General features: G+C 36.4%; 2 protein-coding genes across 2 annotated transcripts; one reads left to right on the top strand and one right to left on the bottom strand.

Annotated features, from left to right (window-relative positions):
• LOC130733335 (uncharacterized) lies at nt 1-2,691 on the top strand. The gene is made up of 4 exons (XM_057585476.1): nt 1-161; nt 633-980; nt 1,142-1,764; nt 2,399-2,691. Exons 2-4 carry the CDS (start codon nt 635-637, stop codon nt 2,402-2,404), a joined length of 975 nt encoding a protein of 324 aa, XP_057441459.1. The 5' UTR covers nt 1-161; nt 633-634; the 3' UTR covers nt 2,405-2,691.
• Nucleotides 2,692-5,059: 2,368 nt separating this feature from the next.
• Nucleotides 5,060-16,500, bottom strand: LOC130713192 (protein DGS1, mitochondrial). Its single transcript, XM_057563006.1, has 17 exons — nt 16,325-16,500; nt 16,162-16,279; nt 15,900-16,074; nt 14,331-14,676; nt 13,358-13,472; nt 13,064-13,264; nt 12,250-12,369; nt 11,956-12,117; nt 10,965-11,159; nt 10,551-10,651; nt 9,111-9,200; nt 7,958-8,030; nt 7,564-7,592; nt 7,362-7,485; nt 6,240-6,350; nt 5,609-5,709; nt 5,060-5,468 (listed from the first exon to the last, which is right to left on the bottom strand). Exons 1-17 carry the CDS (start codon nt 16,498-16,500, stop codon nt 5,348-5,350), a joined length of 2,358 nt encoding a protein of 785 aa, XP_057418989.1. The 3' UTR covers nt 5,060-5,347.
• Nucleotides 16,501-18,141: the final 1,641 nt, after the last annotated feature.

The following is an 18,141-nucleotide window of genomic DNA, read 5'->3' on the forward strand; positions in this document are numbered from 1 at the left end:
GATTCATTCGGAGCGTCCCATGTTATTTGTTAATATTTTCCCCTACAAAATCCTGATCTCACTGCTCTAGAATACTACACTCTATTGTGTTGTGTTGATCCCATTCACAGTCATTGATACTCTCTCCCTCTCTCTGTTTTGGATCATTGATCTTATCTGAGGTACTTCTCTACTTCATTTCACTGATCTCCATTTGAGTCACTTTGAGTATTTGATCACCCTGCTTCATTTTGGATTTTTGTTAGTATCTAATAATCTGGTCAATTGATTAAGCATATACCTCATGATTCTGTTCTGTGTGTATATTCCATTTTGATTACTGTAAAATCCATGTGCAAGAAAAAATTACTTACTAGTATTTTTTTTTTCAAGTATACTACATACCCTGATATGGGGTTATCAGTTTTGCTGCAGTTTTTAGAGAATGATGATCTAAAGTTTGTATTTTGATTTTGAATAACATGATGGTATCTGTCTAATGCTAATGTATGTGATGATGTGATCCAAAATGTTGGTGTATTGGACTTGGAAGTAATTAAATCAATGACATACTTGTGACTATGTTTGACTTTGATTTGATTAGATCTTGTCCAATCTAACTTTCTTATGCTCTTCAACTATCTGTTATTTAGATATGTCGACATCTGATGATAAGCCTGAAGTGGTAGAAAGGGGTCTTTTTAAGAATGAAAAGCACAAGGAAGATGATGGTAAGGAAGAAGGCAAGGGTGGGTTTATTGAGAAGGTGAAGGATTTCATTCATGACATTGGTGAGAAGATTGAGGAGGCTATTGGGTTTGGTAAGCCAACTGCTGATGTTTCTGGGATACACATTCCATCAATTAACATTCACAAGGTGGACCTTGTTGTTGATGTGCTCATCAAGAACCCGAACCCGGTGCCGATCCCTCTGATTGACATCAACTACTTGATTGAGAGTGATGGGAGGAAACTAGTTTCTGGATTGATACCCGATGCAGGTACTGTTGGTTTACTTAGCAAATAGTTTCAATTTTGTATTTTGTATTTTTCAATTTTGTAATCTTGTTGGTTATTAATTTCTGATAATGTTTTATATATATAGAACTTTGTACTCATATTCGAATTAATGAAAGATAGATTCAATCTCTTCTTTCTATAGGTACCATCCATGCTCATGGAGAGGAGACTGTAAAAATTCCTGTTACCTTGATTTATGATGACATCAAGCAAACATATGCTGATATCAAACCTGGGAGCATCATTCCTTATAGGGTGAAGGTTGATCTCATTTTCGATGTTCCGATCTTGGGAAGGTTGACTCTTCCTTTGGAGAAAACTGGAGAAATCCCCATACCGTACAAGCCTGATATTGATGTTGACAAGATTCAATTTGAGAAGTTCTCTTTTGAGGAGACAATTGCAAATCTTCACTTAAAATTGGAAAACAAGAACGATTTCGACCTGGGCCTCAATGCGCTTGATTATGAGGTCTGGCTTGGTGATGTTAGCATTGGAGGTGCACAGCTCACCAAATCTGCGAAACTTGAGAAGAGCGGAATCAGTTACATTGATGTTCCGATCACCTTTAGACCTAAGGACTTTGGCTCTGCACTTTGGGACATGATTAGAGGAAGGGGCACTGGTTATACCATGAAAGGGAATATTGATGTTGACACTCCATTTGGAGCAATGAAATTGCCCATCATCAAAGAAGGCGGTACTACCCGTCTTAAGAAAAAGAAGGAAGATGGCGGTGACGACGAGGATGAGGATGAGGATGAGGTTTATTAATTTCCTTAATCTATGTTTCTTGTTTCCTACCTATATTTTGCATGTTCTTGAGGAAGTTGTTTAGTCTTATTATTCTGTGTTGGCTTGCAACTATGCATATTCGTGCTAGTTAATACATCTGCATATGAAACCATTATCCTTCAATCATAAAAAAAAAGAATGTCTTTGGCGTTCTTTCAAAGCTGTTTCTTACATGGTTTGTGCATGCTATGTGGATTAAAACCCTCTGTCCCCATTTGTTGTTCCCTTCTCAGTCTCACCAATCAAATTGTGTCATTTTACTTAACCATCGGTATGACAGTACATAAGTGGGTTTTAAATGACATGACACAATTTTATTTCCGGGACAAGGAAGAGGACACATAATGAGGACAGAGGATTTTGGTCCTGCATATGTATGTTTAAGCTGCATTGAAGTTTCTTTCTAAGGAAACTGCATTTTTGCATGTTGATACTGGAATTTATTGTTTGGAAACAGAAATTGTCTGAAACCAAGATTATTTTCTAAGCTAACTCTTTGCAATTTGTAATATAATTAAATAGGTCAATATCTTTCCTCTAGATCTTCTTTAGTGTACTTGCTAGTGTTATAACTTTAGCCTTTAATCTTTTTTTTTTTTTGCAGGATTGAAGAAGAACTGCACCAAGTGTTTACTAGCTGTTCTTTTTATACAGCATATGTCCATTAGAAACTTAATAACGAGGACTTGAGCTTCAAGGCATTGTTTCTAAGTTCTGATGGCCATTTATGTGTATCTTGAGAGATCAAGTTGAGATTTAAATTATGTGGTAGTTTCAGTATTTTAGTGAATGCATGCTGCAGTCTGGCATGTGCTTTTTTCTCTTGAAACAATCTAGTACTGCCTTTTGATGAGATAAATTATCATTTGCGAATTATTAAATTTATTTGCCTGGGAACTTCATTTCTGTGGATTTTATATTATTTACTTGATTTGAGGTTTGCGTTAGTCCTCTTGTAATCAAGACTTGAGTTAGGGATAATTGTAGTTTTTATCTTGCAACTGCATGATATAAATGCCTCACATTAGCCAATATCCTAATGATCTGGTTTTCTTTCATTTTCATTTTCCTTTTGCTTTTAATTAATTTATTGTTTTGGGAGAAGTTAGAAAATGTGCACCTACCAACCAACATGAAGACACGCAACCCTTTTAGGACCCTTTACCTGTTTCTCTAATGGAGAATGATTCATGGACATCAGCCAGTGCAGACACTAAATGAAAAAAGAAAAGAGAATATGAATGAATGTGTATATGATGGCAATTTTATAAGAAGAGAGATAGAGAGAAAAATACGGTGTATGTGAGGTGTCTAAGTGTTTGAATATCTAAACATCATTACTTTTCTAGTATTAAAGCAAAGAACGCGGCTTAATAGTTGGGTTTAGGGAAGGCATCCGTGCGAGGCGGGGGAGGAGAGTGCCTTCCCGCTCCTCGTCCCCACATCTCTTTTCTGTCCCCACCCCATCCCCATTCCCTGCAGTGAGAGAGATTTTCACCCCGTCCCCGTTCCCCATCTCCCCATGGGTTCCAAGCGTCTCCACAGGGATCCCTAACATGTCATTAAAAATTTAAATCAAGTACATAAAATACATAAGTTTATACATGCAATAAATTTAAACAACACAAGTGAAATGCAACAACGTCAAATTCAATATAAATATATGATAAATTTTTTAAATAAAGTTCATCATACAATGTGTGAAGTCTACAAAATAAACATTTTGAAATGTAAATATAACAACATTGAACTTATAAAAAAATATGAATTTCAACATCCAAAATATTCTCTCAAACATTCAACTCATCCAAAAAGTGAAGTCTATATCATAAGTAATTCAATATTTGCAAGTATGTTATTATATTTTAACTTATATATACGGGGCGGGGACTCCGCAGGGCAGGGAGAGTGATCCCCATCCCGAAATTCTTACCGGAGGGGTTTTTATCCCCATCCCCATGGGAAAAAATTCCCCAAGTTCGGCCCCCCAAACGGGGCAATCCCCACAGAGATCCTCATCTTCAAGTGGAAATTACCATCCCTAGTTGGGTTGCTATATACTATTAGCTATAAAACTGTTACAAGCTTTTTATTTGCTAGAGGTTATTATTTGATTAAAATACTTTTATTTAAAAATTAAGTTATGTTTGAGAGAAAGAGTGACATTACTACTTGATTGAGCACTTGGTGAGAATATGTGAGAGATCATTGGCATCGCACACCCTCCTCTCACTCAAGTCTTTCTATTGAATGATTTTCATCCTCAGTTTCCACACCCCTCCCACCAATTAAACAAATTGGTCTAATTGAACCGTTCCAGAGTAAACCTTCCCACCCAACCATATACCCATAAGAAACAGCAAAGACCAAAAAGCTAACCAGTGCCCACCAAAAGAAAGTAAGATCCCTGCAGAGCCAAATAAATTGAAGCAAATGTCCCCCTTGCCAAAAAAACCTGAGAGCTACAACATCACAAGAATTTAAAAAAAGATCCAGGACACACCCTGTTGCCCAATCCAGAAATCACTTATACAAGACCAAAACCTCAAATATGTCAACTCCTACATCAAAGCATGGAAATCACCAAACATGAATTTGCATGCGAGGGTAGAGAGGAAAGTGGAGTGGAAGGATTTGGAGAAGAAAATTAAGGTTGTGTATATGGAGGAAAATGAAGACAAAGTGATTAGGGTTAAGAAGGAGATGTGGGATATCTTCAATATTGGGATAAGGAAATTGAATTTTTGAAGCAGACAATTGAGGAGCAGTGTTTGTTGAGGCAGAGAATTGAGTAGTTGGGGAAGGCTGAGAAGGTGGTCGGATTGCTGAATGAGAAGGAATTGTGACGGTCAATAGGGGTGTAAATGGGATACATGGTGGTGAAGGGATTGAAGTTGCAATGGCTGGTTGCGGCCGTGTGGTCTACGGGTGTCGTTGCAGCTGCTGTTATCTCTGACAAGGAAGGGCCAGCTGCTACTAATCTCTGCGTTTGCCGAGGAAGGATGAGAATGTGAATCGGGTTGTAAAGGTTAAGATTTATAAGTTTTTGGTAATGAACATCCTTCAATTTTGTTGGTCATAAAATAATGCTTCTGTCTTTTGTTTTTCTGGATTTTGATTCATGTCAACGTTGGCATGACATACTTGTTAGGTTGTTAGTTGTTTTTTTATGATGATCAAAACATTGTGTGTTGGAAATACAATGCTCCGGTTAACTGCTGTTATTCGCATGGTATTTTTTGCAATGTTTCTGTTACTCGCGATCAAATGAAAATGTATCATCCTTTCATAATATGATTTGAATACAATTGACAAAATTCTTCAAATCCATGATCTTACTATGGTGTTAAAAGGTCACCATAGATGAGGAATATATGCATAGTACCCACAACAAAACTGGGTTTCAAGTTAGCAACAAAGTGTGATTTTGTTTTACTCAATGGAACAAGAGTTGCTTCAGCGTTCTGATGCCTTGAGAACGTGAGCCGAATGAAACAAAAACATTCCCAAAAAACATCAATGAAAAGTAAGAACAGAAGTAAACTGAACTTTGCTACTGGCGTTTTAAAATCGGAAGCAAGCAGTCGTAGACCCTCTCCATGCGTGAAGTCACGTAGAGCTTATCTGCAGTTTGCAGGCCAGGCCTAGCCAAATCAATTATATCCCGCCGCAAACTGTTCATAATATTAACTGATTTTAGCAACTTCAACATTCATATATTCACCGCTTAAAAAGTTAGTGCACAAAAGTACAAATTCATGGTACAGAAACATTGACCATACATCTATAGTGGAGACTAGAGAATGAAACTTACCGCTGCCACTTTCCAGAATCTTCGGGATGTCTCTTGACGGAATGGTACAGGCGATACAAGCTATATAGTAGCATTCCGTACATGCATTGTGCATCTCTCTCCTGGAAAGGATACGTAAAACACATTTCTCATGCATTTCATTCAAATAAACTAAATGCAGTTCGCGAAAACAAATATAAGGATATATCCTTGTAAAATCATATATAAAGGATATGTGCATTATTTTTGTTGTTGTAGTTGTTATTGTTATATGCTTGCCGTAAAGTCTCAAAATCACATAATGACATGTAGATATGTTTTCCAACATTAAATAGTCACCATTAAGAATATGATGCTGAATGAGAAAACATATTCCACATGTCATGTTTGATTTGAGAGCTTGATAGTAAGAATATAAGAACTTGATCCAAGTTTCATCCCTTTTAAAACTAGTCAGGCCATCCAAAGTGGGTCTGATCATTCAAGGAATATCCAACGGTCATCTTTTTCCCCCTCTTTTACATATCATAATAAAAACTGCTCTTGAAGTATGAGCATCCCCTCAATGTGTCTCTCTGTGTGTGGGTGTAAAGACAGGAAAAATAAATTCAGGGAGAACTAAATAAAATTAACAGTCAGGTAAGCTTCTTACCAACCCCTCATTGACATAATTTTGGTACTGAATAATCCTTTCCTCAACCTCTACAACAAGTAGCCTCCTCATTTTTTGAGCAGCTCTACCTCTTCCCTCAGCTTTTGTATCCTGATTTACCAAAAGAGAATATTAGCTAAAATTAAACATCAAAACTTCAGGAAAATCATTGGAAGTTATACAAACTAAATAAACACAGCCAGACTTACTTTCGAAAATCACTGGAAATTATATCATTAAACTATACTGAGTAACCAAAGCAACCAATTTTTATGACAACAATATGAAATAGATAACTTCAGAGTTCAGAATACTAGCATCCTGCAAATAACGCAGTTATAAAAAATTGGGGGTGGTCAAGGGTAGCATTGGTAGACAACGAAATAAAGAAGGAAACTGAACTAATCACACTCTTGGATATCCAAAAGCACATACTCCTCAGTTAAGATACATAATTAGTTAGAAACAGGCAATGTTATATCTAGTCCATTATTAAATATATACGAATTTTAACAGTAATGCATACACCAAATTTGAGCTAGGGATGAAAGCAAGAAGAGATTGAGATTTTGTAATATAGCAAGCAAAGTAATATGAATCACATAACTTGCAGGAATATGTTCCTCCCTTCCCAGCAACTTTGTCCCATGTTCACTAGAATTTCTAACCCTAAACAAGATCCACATTCAATTAAGTTAATTCATGTCAAATAACCACTTTATCCCAAAAGCTTAAGCTGTTGGGTAAGGGCCACTTTAATGGTTTTATATTATATTCTAACACGCCCCTCACGCAAGAGCCCTTTGGGCTTGAAGCGTGGATAAATGCACAGGCCCACCTACCATGTGCTTAATTAAATTCCACTTTTTAATTAAAAGTGAGGGGAGCAAGGATTGAACTCTAGACCTCTCGGTCATAGAGGCTCTGATACCATGTCAAATAACCACTTTATCCCAAAAGCTTAAGTTGTTGGGTAAGGGCCACTTTAATGGTTTTATATTATATTCTAACAATTCAGAATCAATGTAACCTTCTTAAGAGTTAAGAATTACAATTAGACAATTGGACTTCTATCTGTTATAAGTTTGTCATATTGTTCAAACAAAACCAAAAAGGAATTACCTGTTTAAACCATGCCCGTACTAACATGATGAGTAAAAGGGAGAGAACGAATGCAGGTAAAGCAGCTAGAACGGCGAAGTTGATTTCATTTGCCCTTAGAATTTGGTTCAACTCTAGCATTGCCCTGAGTAAAATATCATCTTGAGAAACTAGAACAGGGTGAAATATTATTAACTTTGGTTTTCAGATTCGAAAAACTCACGTCTCAATATCCAGTTTGAGCTTTTGAACCTGTAATAGTGAACAATTGTGTTAAAACAACTTAAACAGATGTTATGATTTTGACTAGTTATTCATATCTACTATCTATTTAGGATTTTAAATTTCATAAATATTTTAATTTTAAATTATCTATGCTTCCCAGCTTAGAATAGGAATAGCTGTTGTGTAGCTTGAACTTTTACATGCTTATGATGATTAACTAATATAAACTTTTCTATCCAGAGAGTATTTGAGTTTGTGTTTGAAGAGCAAACACAACCAAGAAAGAGTACTTTGGGTTTATTAGGAGGGGAGTAGCCTAGCACGAAACGAACTCTCTTGGATATCCGTCCGACATCATACTACATAAAAAATATAAACTATATTATTATTACCTGAATAAGCATGGCCCGAGCTAGCTCTCCACTGACAAGGTTTTGAATAGGATGCACGAGTTCCTTCTCATACCTGCAATTTTATTTGGAAAAAATAAGATATTGAAACTTAAATAATGATCTAATAATACAAGAAATGAAGTGATGACTGTGAACATGGAATCTAATTTCAATGTTTCTCGCAATTAGATAATATAAAGAGAACCAACAATGATAACAGAGACCAGAGTATTCTCCCACTACATGGTGTCGGCAACATGAATTAAACGACAATATGTATATAAAGCTATAAATAAAAATCGTTATCAGTAGATTGTTGTCATCATGTTCCAGTAATATCCAATTTTTAACTTTCAAACATTGTCAATGAACATATTTGAGAATATTTCTTGAAAACCCAGGTAAGGAATTTATACGATGTTAACTGGGATGTCTGAAAACATTAGACTTTCACAAATGCACAACCCTTAACCCTAAAATCATTTGACTAATTGCTATGGAAGCTCACATATTTCCCACTTCATGAGATACTGCTATTTAACCTGGAACATTGAACCCATAGCCCCAGACAAAAACTGCCTTAGCAATTAGCAAAAGACATAGTAGTAGAACCAGTTAATGTTAATGCAAAATCAATGGCTCTTTATTAAAATTAATAAATAAGACTAACACATAATCCACAGTAAAAAACTAAAGCGAGCAGTGCCTTAACTCCTCACTTCCCAGAAAGTCATTGAGACGAAGAATTGAAGACTCATTTTAGTACTAAATCAAGGGTTTTAGGAAAGCTATTACCAACATATAATGATCCCAATAGCAATAATGCAATGGAAAATTGCTCGAGCAAATCCTTGTGTCTACTTCAACACTTCAAATTCAACATCACATTACTGGTCTATATTACCAGCATATTTAGAGATAGTTCTACTGATATAGAATTTGGTCATTGTTGCCTCCATTATTCTAATAAAAACTTGAATTTCAACACATGGTAGGAAAGTTTGTGCATTGTCCACGCTTCAAGTTCAAGTGAGTTCTTGGGAGAGGGCGTGTAAAATATATCATAAAATCATTCATGAGTCTTTAACCCAACAACTTAAGTTTTAGGGATAATTGGTTCATAACAATAACACACAAAGAAACCCTAACTCACCTATCCATGACTATCGCGAGCATTTCCTGATCAGAGGCATTCGCTGGGAACTTCTCACCCTTTGTCTGCTCACTGAAAGCTAACAACATTCTGTACAAATTGTTAAACAAAAAGTCACAAGGAAAGCAATATCCACGCAAATATCAAGCAAATGAACTAATGTCATAAAAAAGTGATATCCATAATTAGGTAAAAATACAAGTCCAAGCAGACGTGTAAAAAGAGCTAATGGATAGTATGAAGACCAGTTATCTCTAAAATATCCTTACAGCTGGAAAAGGTGTTTTGAAAACATATTTCAACATATGGTAAAAAAGCTTGAAAGCATTTTACCAGCCTTAGAAAAATTGGCGTTCAATAAGAAATTTTTTTTTTTTCATATGAACCTCTTTTACTTACGGTTAGTTGATGGATTCTTCTATTTCTTTTTAAATTAAATCTTCTATATGTTGAATTAGTTTCAACTTTGGAGCCAAAAGAAGAAACTCAATGCAACTCATCGGAAATTTCCACATGCCAAAAGTTTTACAAGCATAGCTACCCTGACCATAATCCCTCATATATTCCTTCACATGGTTCATCAATGCATGCATCCATATTCTATTATGAAGAAGTTTGGGTGACAAATCATGCAAGTGAAGAATTTCATAAATAGTAACCCACAAGCAAACTTCTATTTTCACAAGAAACAAATGTAAAACAGACTCTAACAACATCAATTAATGTATACTAGGTTTTTTCAGGGTTGTCAATAACACACTATAGCGCCATATCAGCGTGTAGCGGCCCCTTGCCGCTCCTCGATGTTGCAGTTTAGTGTAGCGGCAGACACGGCCCTAAAGCGGTGGCCATAAACGCCGTTGTGACGCTATTCGGGTGGACTGGCAAATTTAAAAGTTCCTTCGAAAAGTCAATGAGTGCATTTTTTGCAGGTATTTTAGGGTTTTTGCTTCGAAAACATATTGAAAAGGGCCTAGTTTGGGAAGGATGAGGAGGAAGAGTTCTACAAGTGAAAGTGATAGAGATGACCTCAAGGTGCTTCTGAAACTTGCAGATCTCTAAAATTACCTCACATTTATCAATAATTACTAGGGTGTTTAATTCTGAAATATGACCAATCTGTTCATGTTTAACCATACATAGATGCGCCACATATATGCTACATTTTCGTATAAAAATGAATGAAAACAACTTTTATAGAAGTATGACATGATTCATTTTCTTCAAAGAATATTCCTAAGGGATGACACCATACTTCAATTGAAAAAACCAACTAAGATTTATTTTAAATAAAATCACAGCAACAAACTATTGTGACAATAAATTCTTATTGCTAAGGTGAAATAGTTATATCAGAAATAAATATTCTTTGCATTGAGGTTGTATAGTGGTTTGCCATTCAGACATAGAAAAAGGAGGACCATGTGTTAAAAAACCAACCTATGTAGTGAGTTGAAAGTCAATTGCACCTCTTCAAGGTCCATAATACCATGATGCCTCTTCCTGAATGTCTCAAAAAGTTCATCTCTGATGGACAATATCTGGATATTGGTTGCATCAGATTGGATACAAATTATGCTGTGGGATGAATAAAGGGACTTAATAGTATATTCAATTATTATGATTGTTTTTGTACCAAAAAATATTGTTATGATTGTTTTGTAATTTATATAGCCATAGGGATTACTTTATTGCAAGGGGCCGCTACACGTGTGAATAATGGTAAACCACACTGCCTGTTTTGTAAGGATATATTCTAAATTCATTTTGTTTAACAGTATGTTCTAATGGACCAGTGAAAAAGAAAAAAAGAGAAAATGTGATGTAACCCTAGTAAAGAATCAAGAAGAATACCGGTTTCTCTACACGGTCCTTAAAAAAGCTAACTGTTGAGTCCTTTGCTTCCTTAATCCAATTATCAAGATCAGAACTTCCCATCAAACTACTATGTCGTAAGAGCCAAATGGAGCATACTGATAGACCAACTGCACCACATGTATACCGGATCCAATATTGAGTTATTTTCTTGGGTTTTCTATGTTTGATAACCTGAAAAAAAAATGAACATAGCCATAAAATTGCATAGTATTTTATCAAGTTACCAAGTAAACCAACCAATACAGTCTAACTCGACTAGAAACCAATCTGTATCAATACAAATTACTCATTTAATTGTTCTTAGGAACATCCATCAATAGTTAAATCCAATATAAGTGGCGAAAGTAAGAGAATTCCTAGTTAATGACTCCATTCAAGACAACTTTGTCCACTTCGGATATGCATGGAGGAAGTCCCAAGGATTTGGGAGATAGAAAAGAGCATAAGAGGCTCCTATTAGAGTATAACATATAGAAGTGTCTATTATAAAGTCAGACCAAACATTAGTCAATTGCAGGGTCAAAAAATTCTACTTATACTCAAAATATTAGGTTTTGGGCCTTTTGAATTACTAACAAATGTAAGAGTGTGGAGGAGAGGAAGGGGCAAAGTAACAAGTATAAAGTTTAGGTAAACTAAATATACAAGTGCTAAACAGTAAAGAAAATAAGAAAACAAATGCTGAATTGCTGATTCTAATAGAGTGAGCTGCTGGAAACCTAATTTTTATATTTTGATTGTAAATGATGTTTTCAAGATGTATAATCCCAGTCTTCAATATTAAAAGGCCATCCTTATCAAGAGACTGGAGAGCTCGCTGAGCAGCATTAATTGAAGAAACTAGAAGACCAATGTCTGCGACAAGAGCTTTACCATAAAATAAAATTTCCAACAAAATCCAAATAGGTAAAAATTCAAACAGCTATTTCCAAAAATTTATTAGATAACATAAGATAGATGCTCTTACAAGAAAAGATATGTAAGAATCCAGCTTGTCTAAATTTTGATAGACAGAATTAATAGCGTCCTTGATTTCACAATCTGTCGATTGGGAACTCTCTGGATTTATTTCCGGAAGCTTCTCAAACAACAGGGGAGTCGAATGGCTCCCATCCATAGAATAGTCACTCTGCAAAGTAGAAAAGAGTAAGTTGCAAATTTACTCTTTAGTTTTGCTTTAACCAACAATGGCTCAAAGCGATCAAATACATAAAGGAGAACAAAGACTTAAAAGCAAAAAGGAACAAGTGAACATGTAAACCTGACGCATTGAAGCTTCTAATGTTGAGAACAAATCATTAATTGTAGCCAACAATGAAGGAAGCCTATTCTCTGGATCCGTTCGTAACTCCTTTCGAATTTTATCAACTTCCACATAAACCTGGGCACGAAGTTCAAAACTTGCAAGTAATATCAGTAACTCGATCTTACATTGGAATTTAACAAAGTTAAGTTGATAAGAAATTTTTCCAGATTTAAAATGTTCCCATATGTTTATGTTGCATCTATTAGAGTAATATAGTTACTGCTATATTAGTGTTACTGTTAAGTGTCATTAGGAGAATGCTGACTGTGTTCTGTTCAGTTGGTTAGTGCCTAGCTGGCAAGTTTGTTAGAGTGTTAGTTACATGCTTAGCTGTCATAGTTTGTTAGAGTTAGCTTCCTCTGCAAGCTAACAAATCTTATAGTATAAAATACTGAAATCTCTCTTGTATTCATCACCTTTTCAAATCAATGAAATTCAGTTGAAGATTTTCAACAGCATCTGTTCATCATATGTATTTATCCAAGTTTCCAAAATCATCTGATTTGTCAAAAGAACTTGAATTAAATGTCTATGTATAAAGAGTTTTGATTAGAATGTTAAAATATGTACTCTTATAAAACTTCCTTTCCAATTCCATCAAAGTCAGGAAAAAAAAGGAAGAACAAAGACAAACAACAGCAGTGTCAGACACAAAAAACATGCACACTGAAGGATAATTTAGTAAAGCACATTGTATTCAGTCTAATCATAAAAGGTTGCTAATATACAGTTCAAATAAGGAAATCGATGAGGAGCAAAATCAGCAAACCTGAGCCAAGAAAGTCGCGAGTGAAAATCTCAAGCTATCCAGAACAGTTTTCCTCTCACTAATATAATCAGATGCAAATTGGCATAGATTCTGCGAGGAAGAACTCTGAGCAACGCAACGCAAAAACCTCACTGTTTCATCAATGAAAGCCCTGGGACCCCTCTCAAAAACCATGAAATACGCTTTCCTAGCATCTGATCCCTGAATACATGCATAACTATTTTCAGAAACAACATAACACGTGTGAAGATAAGCAAAAACCAAACAACAAGGGATAAAAAATGAAAACAAAACCTCAGCTCTGGACTGCCAAAACTGAAGATTCTTCTCGATTAGATGCAAATTCATCAAAACACGCTCTAACACGTCCTCCAGAACAACGTGAGCTCTAGATGACTCCGTCATGGTCCTGCAAGGGAAACATTAGAGTTTAAGAGGTCTAACTCTACCCGAGGTGGAGATTGTCTTCCCATATATAAGGGCTATATTGGCCATTTTTCTCGAGTCAATGTGAGACTTCTCAACACACCAACCCCCTCCACTTAACAGATTTATGATAAGTTCTGATACCATATTAGAATTTGTGAGACCTAACTCTACCCTAAAGCTAGCTTAGATGTGGGGACCTTCTTCCCATATATAAGCGCTATATTGGTCATATCTCTAGCCAATGTGCGACTTCTCAACACCCCTCTCCACTTAAAGGATAGGTTACGATATCATATTAGAATCTGTAAGACCTAACTCTACCCCAAAAGCTAGCTTAGAGGGGAGGACCACCTTCCCATATATAAGGGCTATATTGGTCATATCTCCCGTCAATGTGGGACTTTTTAACACACACCCTCCGCTTAACGGATTCGAATAGGCTCTAAAGACCTGACTCTACCCCAAAAGTTAGCTTAGAGGTGAAGACTGTCTTCACATATATAAGGGCTATATTGGTCATGTATCAATGCGAAACTTCTCAACACACCACCTCCACTTAACGGATCTCGGATAGGCTCTGAAGACCTGACTCTACCTCAAAAGCTAGCTTAGAGGCGAGGACGGCCTTCACATATATAAGGGTTATCTTGTTTCATATCTCTCGTTAACGTGAGACTTCTCAACAAACGAACAGCATATCAAAATTCAAAAACCCTAACACTGACTTCACAATGCCGAGAATGAAATAATCACGAGCATAACAGTGTTTGAAAATGGAGCAGTTAGTTAACTGTGTCTCTTTTTGTGGTTGAAGTGAAAGAGGAGAATGAGAGCGTACGTAGAAGAATCGAGCAAATTGTAAGGTAGCGGAAGAGGGAAGCATTCTCGACGGGGAGATAATCGGAAGCGAGCGGCGAGGTTGGAGAGGAGATTGAAAGGGGAGAAGCGATGGAGAGCGTTGAGTCGATTCCTGATGTAGTTGGAGTACAAGTGTGAGACGATGAGTTTTCTGTCGTCGCCGGAGGAGGAGGAGGATTCTGTTTCCGCCATCGGAACCAGCGCGCGCTCCAAGCTTTGCGGTGGCGCTGCTGTGAGAAAGGGCAAGAGTGTCCAATGATGGAGGAGAAGGAAGGAACAAACACGAGTTTGAGTCTGCCAGATTAAAATATAAGAATTTTTAGTTGCTTAAAAAAAATTAGATTTAAGAAAATTATAATTTAATTTGTTTTTAAAAATGATGATTTGATTAAAAAAGTGGTTTTTCTTTAAAAAGAAGTTGATGCAAACAAATATAAAATGTGGAAATCTAGTGAAGAGTAAGAAGAGATACAAATTAAAGAAAAGAAAAAATTAACTCTTTAATTTATTAGTAGAGCAATAACATCTTAGACTACATCCCCAACATCTTGACTCCCCTCATGTAGCGAAAGATGTCAATATGGCCCAGCCCATTGTGTCAATCTGCCCCACCATCATTTTGGGCAGGCTGGGTTGAGATATGAAATTCATCAACCCATTTAACCCGCCTCATTTTGGACAGTAATTTAATAGGTTGAGAGAGGGATGAGAATAGGCTCATTGCTTGAAATTATTTGTTGTTTATATAGGGTTGAAATAACAAGAAACAGACAAACTCAAAATCCCATTCTCACTTTGATTAAAAAAAATCACTACCACTAGTCATGTTTAAGTTATTTAAACTTTGTGTAACAAATGATTCAGGTAGTTCTCCATATGATGAAAGGATTTTGCCTCTTATTCTTTAGAAAAAAAAGAACATAATGCAAAAATTATGTCATATTGTTTTACCAAAAAATTGTTTGTTTTTTTCTCAATATAATGGCCCATGGGTTTGCCCGTCCTTTGGCGGGTCGGGGCAAGATTTAAACCCACTTTTAGGGTAAACCAACCCATCCTAGAGCTGGCAAAATGTGTTTGACTCGTTAGGCCATTCTGTTTGACCCACATTTTTTTGGTGCGTTTGTTTTGGACTTTGAACCCGAATCCTAAAAGTGGACTAGCCCAACCCAACGTGCATTTTGGCAGGCTAATGCCAGGTTGGTCCGGGTCGGCTCACCAACCCATATTTTCATCCCTAGTTGTAAGTTAGACTTTGTCTAAAGCTTTCATGATTCCATGACATTATTGTTTACTCCCTCTGTTCCTTAATATGTGTCATTTTAAGGTTGTGGCACATGGATTAAGGAATATCATTTAATGCCTTAGTTTTATAAAAATTATTATGAAACTTTCTAATATTTTATTCTCTTATTAATTGATCAAAGTAAGAAAACTTGGAAGCACAAAGACAAACAACATCAATGTCACTTACAAACATAGATGAGCCGGAAGGAGCGAATTCAGCAAACCTGAGCCAAGAAAGTCGTGAGTGAAATTCTCAAGCTACTGGAAACATCTAATCTCTCTATCATATAGTCAGATGCAGATTGGCATAGATTCTGCAAGGAAGAACCCTGAGCGTCGTGCGGACGATGACTACGCAACAACTTCACTATTTCATCATTCAAAGCCCTAGGACCCCTCTCAAAAACCATGAAATACACTTTCCTAGCATTTGATCTCTAAACAAAGGCAAATTAAACCAATTTTAGAAACTAACACACAATAATACGAAGAACGAAACGACAACGAAAACATGAAAACAAAACCTTAGCCATGAACTGCCAAAACTTAAGATTCTTCTCAACGCGATGCAAGTTCAACAAAACACTCTCGTGCACGTCCTGCAAAACACCGTGCGCTCTCGATGCCTCTGTCGTCTTGATCCTGCAAAGGAAACATCATGAAAATTGTGAAAACATTAACAATCACGAGTGTAACAGTGTTTGAAGCGGAATCTGACACGGAATGGAGCGAATCGGAAGGTGGTAGTGGTGGGAGAGGGAAGCATTCTCGACAGCGAAGATATCGAAAGCGAGCAGCGAGGTTGGAGAAGCAATGAAGAGTGAGAGAAGTTTTCCATCTTCGGAGGAACTCGTTCCCGCCATGAGAACTAGGGTTCCAAGCTTTGCAGTGTTGGAAGGAAGATTGGGTGCGGAGAAAAATGAACTTTTCACACCTCTCGACTTCCACCTAATAAAGTAAGATAAGAAGATAAGAGAGAAAATTGATAGATATAATATATGATGTGATTGAAAAAACACCGAGATAGAAAAACAAATGAAAATGAGTGGTAAAGAAAGTAAAAATATAAACGTGTAATTATATCATTGGGTTTTGTGTAACCAAAAAACATCATTGGGTTTTGTCTAAAAACAAGGATATTTATTACATGGGATTTATTTTGAAAAAAAAGAGATTACGATATTGAAAAATAACAATTTAAATTATAATTACAAGCAAAAAGGTTTCACCTCTTTGTTTGCTAGTCTATATTCTCTTTGAGGTATTTGGATGGTACTTTGTTTTGTTCAGGGGGTTAGGAGAGGGAGGGATAGGGTTGGGTAGCAAACTGAGCCGTTTTGTTTAGAATCGACCCGCCAAGTAAGAAAAAAACTCACTTCTTAAATAAGTCTACATTTTACTTGGTCTTTACCGACGGGATATGAGGCCAACTCATATAGACAAATGTTAGTTGTTAGTAATCTTACACTTGAGCTAATCTTGGGGACGAGGCCAACTCACTTGGTTAGGACCATATATGAGAGCTCACATGCTTAGAGCATGGCAATGATCAACTTGACCCATTTAGGACCAACCATATTAGTCCCGCAGTTAAGCAAACCGACCCGAAAAATTCCACATCGTAAATGAACCTACATTTTAATTGGTCTTAGCCTGTACGAGCCACATATTATGTGGCCCAACTCGTGGGCCTAGGCCCACATACCCAGCTCTATAGAGGGGATTAGAGGATTAGGCGTTTGGGATTTTGGGGTGGGTAGGGATTGAAACCCCTGCTCTTTAGGCTTTTGTCTCTCGTTCTTACCACTTTTTTTTTGTCAATATTCTTACCACTTTCTAAGCTTTAGTCATATGCTTCATGTTGGGCCGTCTTTATTGGGCCATAATCTATGAAATATGTTGCCGGAAAAACAAAAGACCTTGCAAAAGCTTGGTGAAGTCTATGAACTGTGATTAAATGGAAAACAAATTAGGTAGTGTTTGGCCCAGTTTATTTTTGACTTAAAAGTCACTTTTAAGGTAAAGTTGGGCTAAACAGATTTCACTAAAAAATCTTTGACTTAAAAGCTACTTATTTTTACTGAAGAAAATTGCTAAAAGTAACTTTTTAGAAAAAGATATTTTGAGGAGCTTTGAAAAAAAGGAGCTTTTTCAAATCCTTGCATAAGCCCAAATCTTGTGAAATCCTCGGGTATAATTAATGAAATCTTTGAAATAAATGGGCAGATTATGATCATTGCTATGCTCGTTAAGTATTTGTGATTCTCAATTTTGCTCCCTGTTATCTTGTGATAGAAACTTGCAAGAAATGGAGAAAAGCTTGGTGCTGCCATCTCCACGCCCTCCTTTCTTTCAATCCTAGTAACTGGCTCTGATAGTTAACCCCTAATAGGTTGGAAATATTCATCACTCAAATAATATTGTTTCAATCCAATTAACACTAACCATTCAAACTCGTGTTGTGCGAGAATATATTAGATCAAAATAAGTTTTGTTGTTGGGTG

The sequence above is a fragment of the Lotus japonicus genome, chromosome 1 (assembly GCF_012489685.1).
Source record: "Lotus japonicus ecotype B-129 chromosome 1, LjGifu_v1.2".
Taxonomy (NCBI): domain Eukaryota; kingdom Viridiplantae; phylum Streptophyta; class Magnoliopsida; order Fabales; family Fabaceae; genus Lotus; species Lotus japonicus.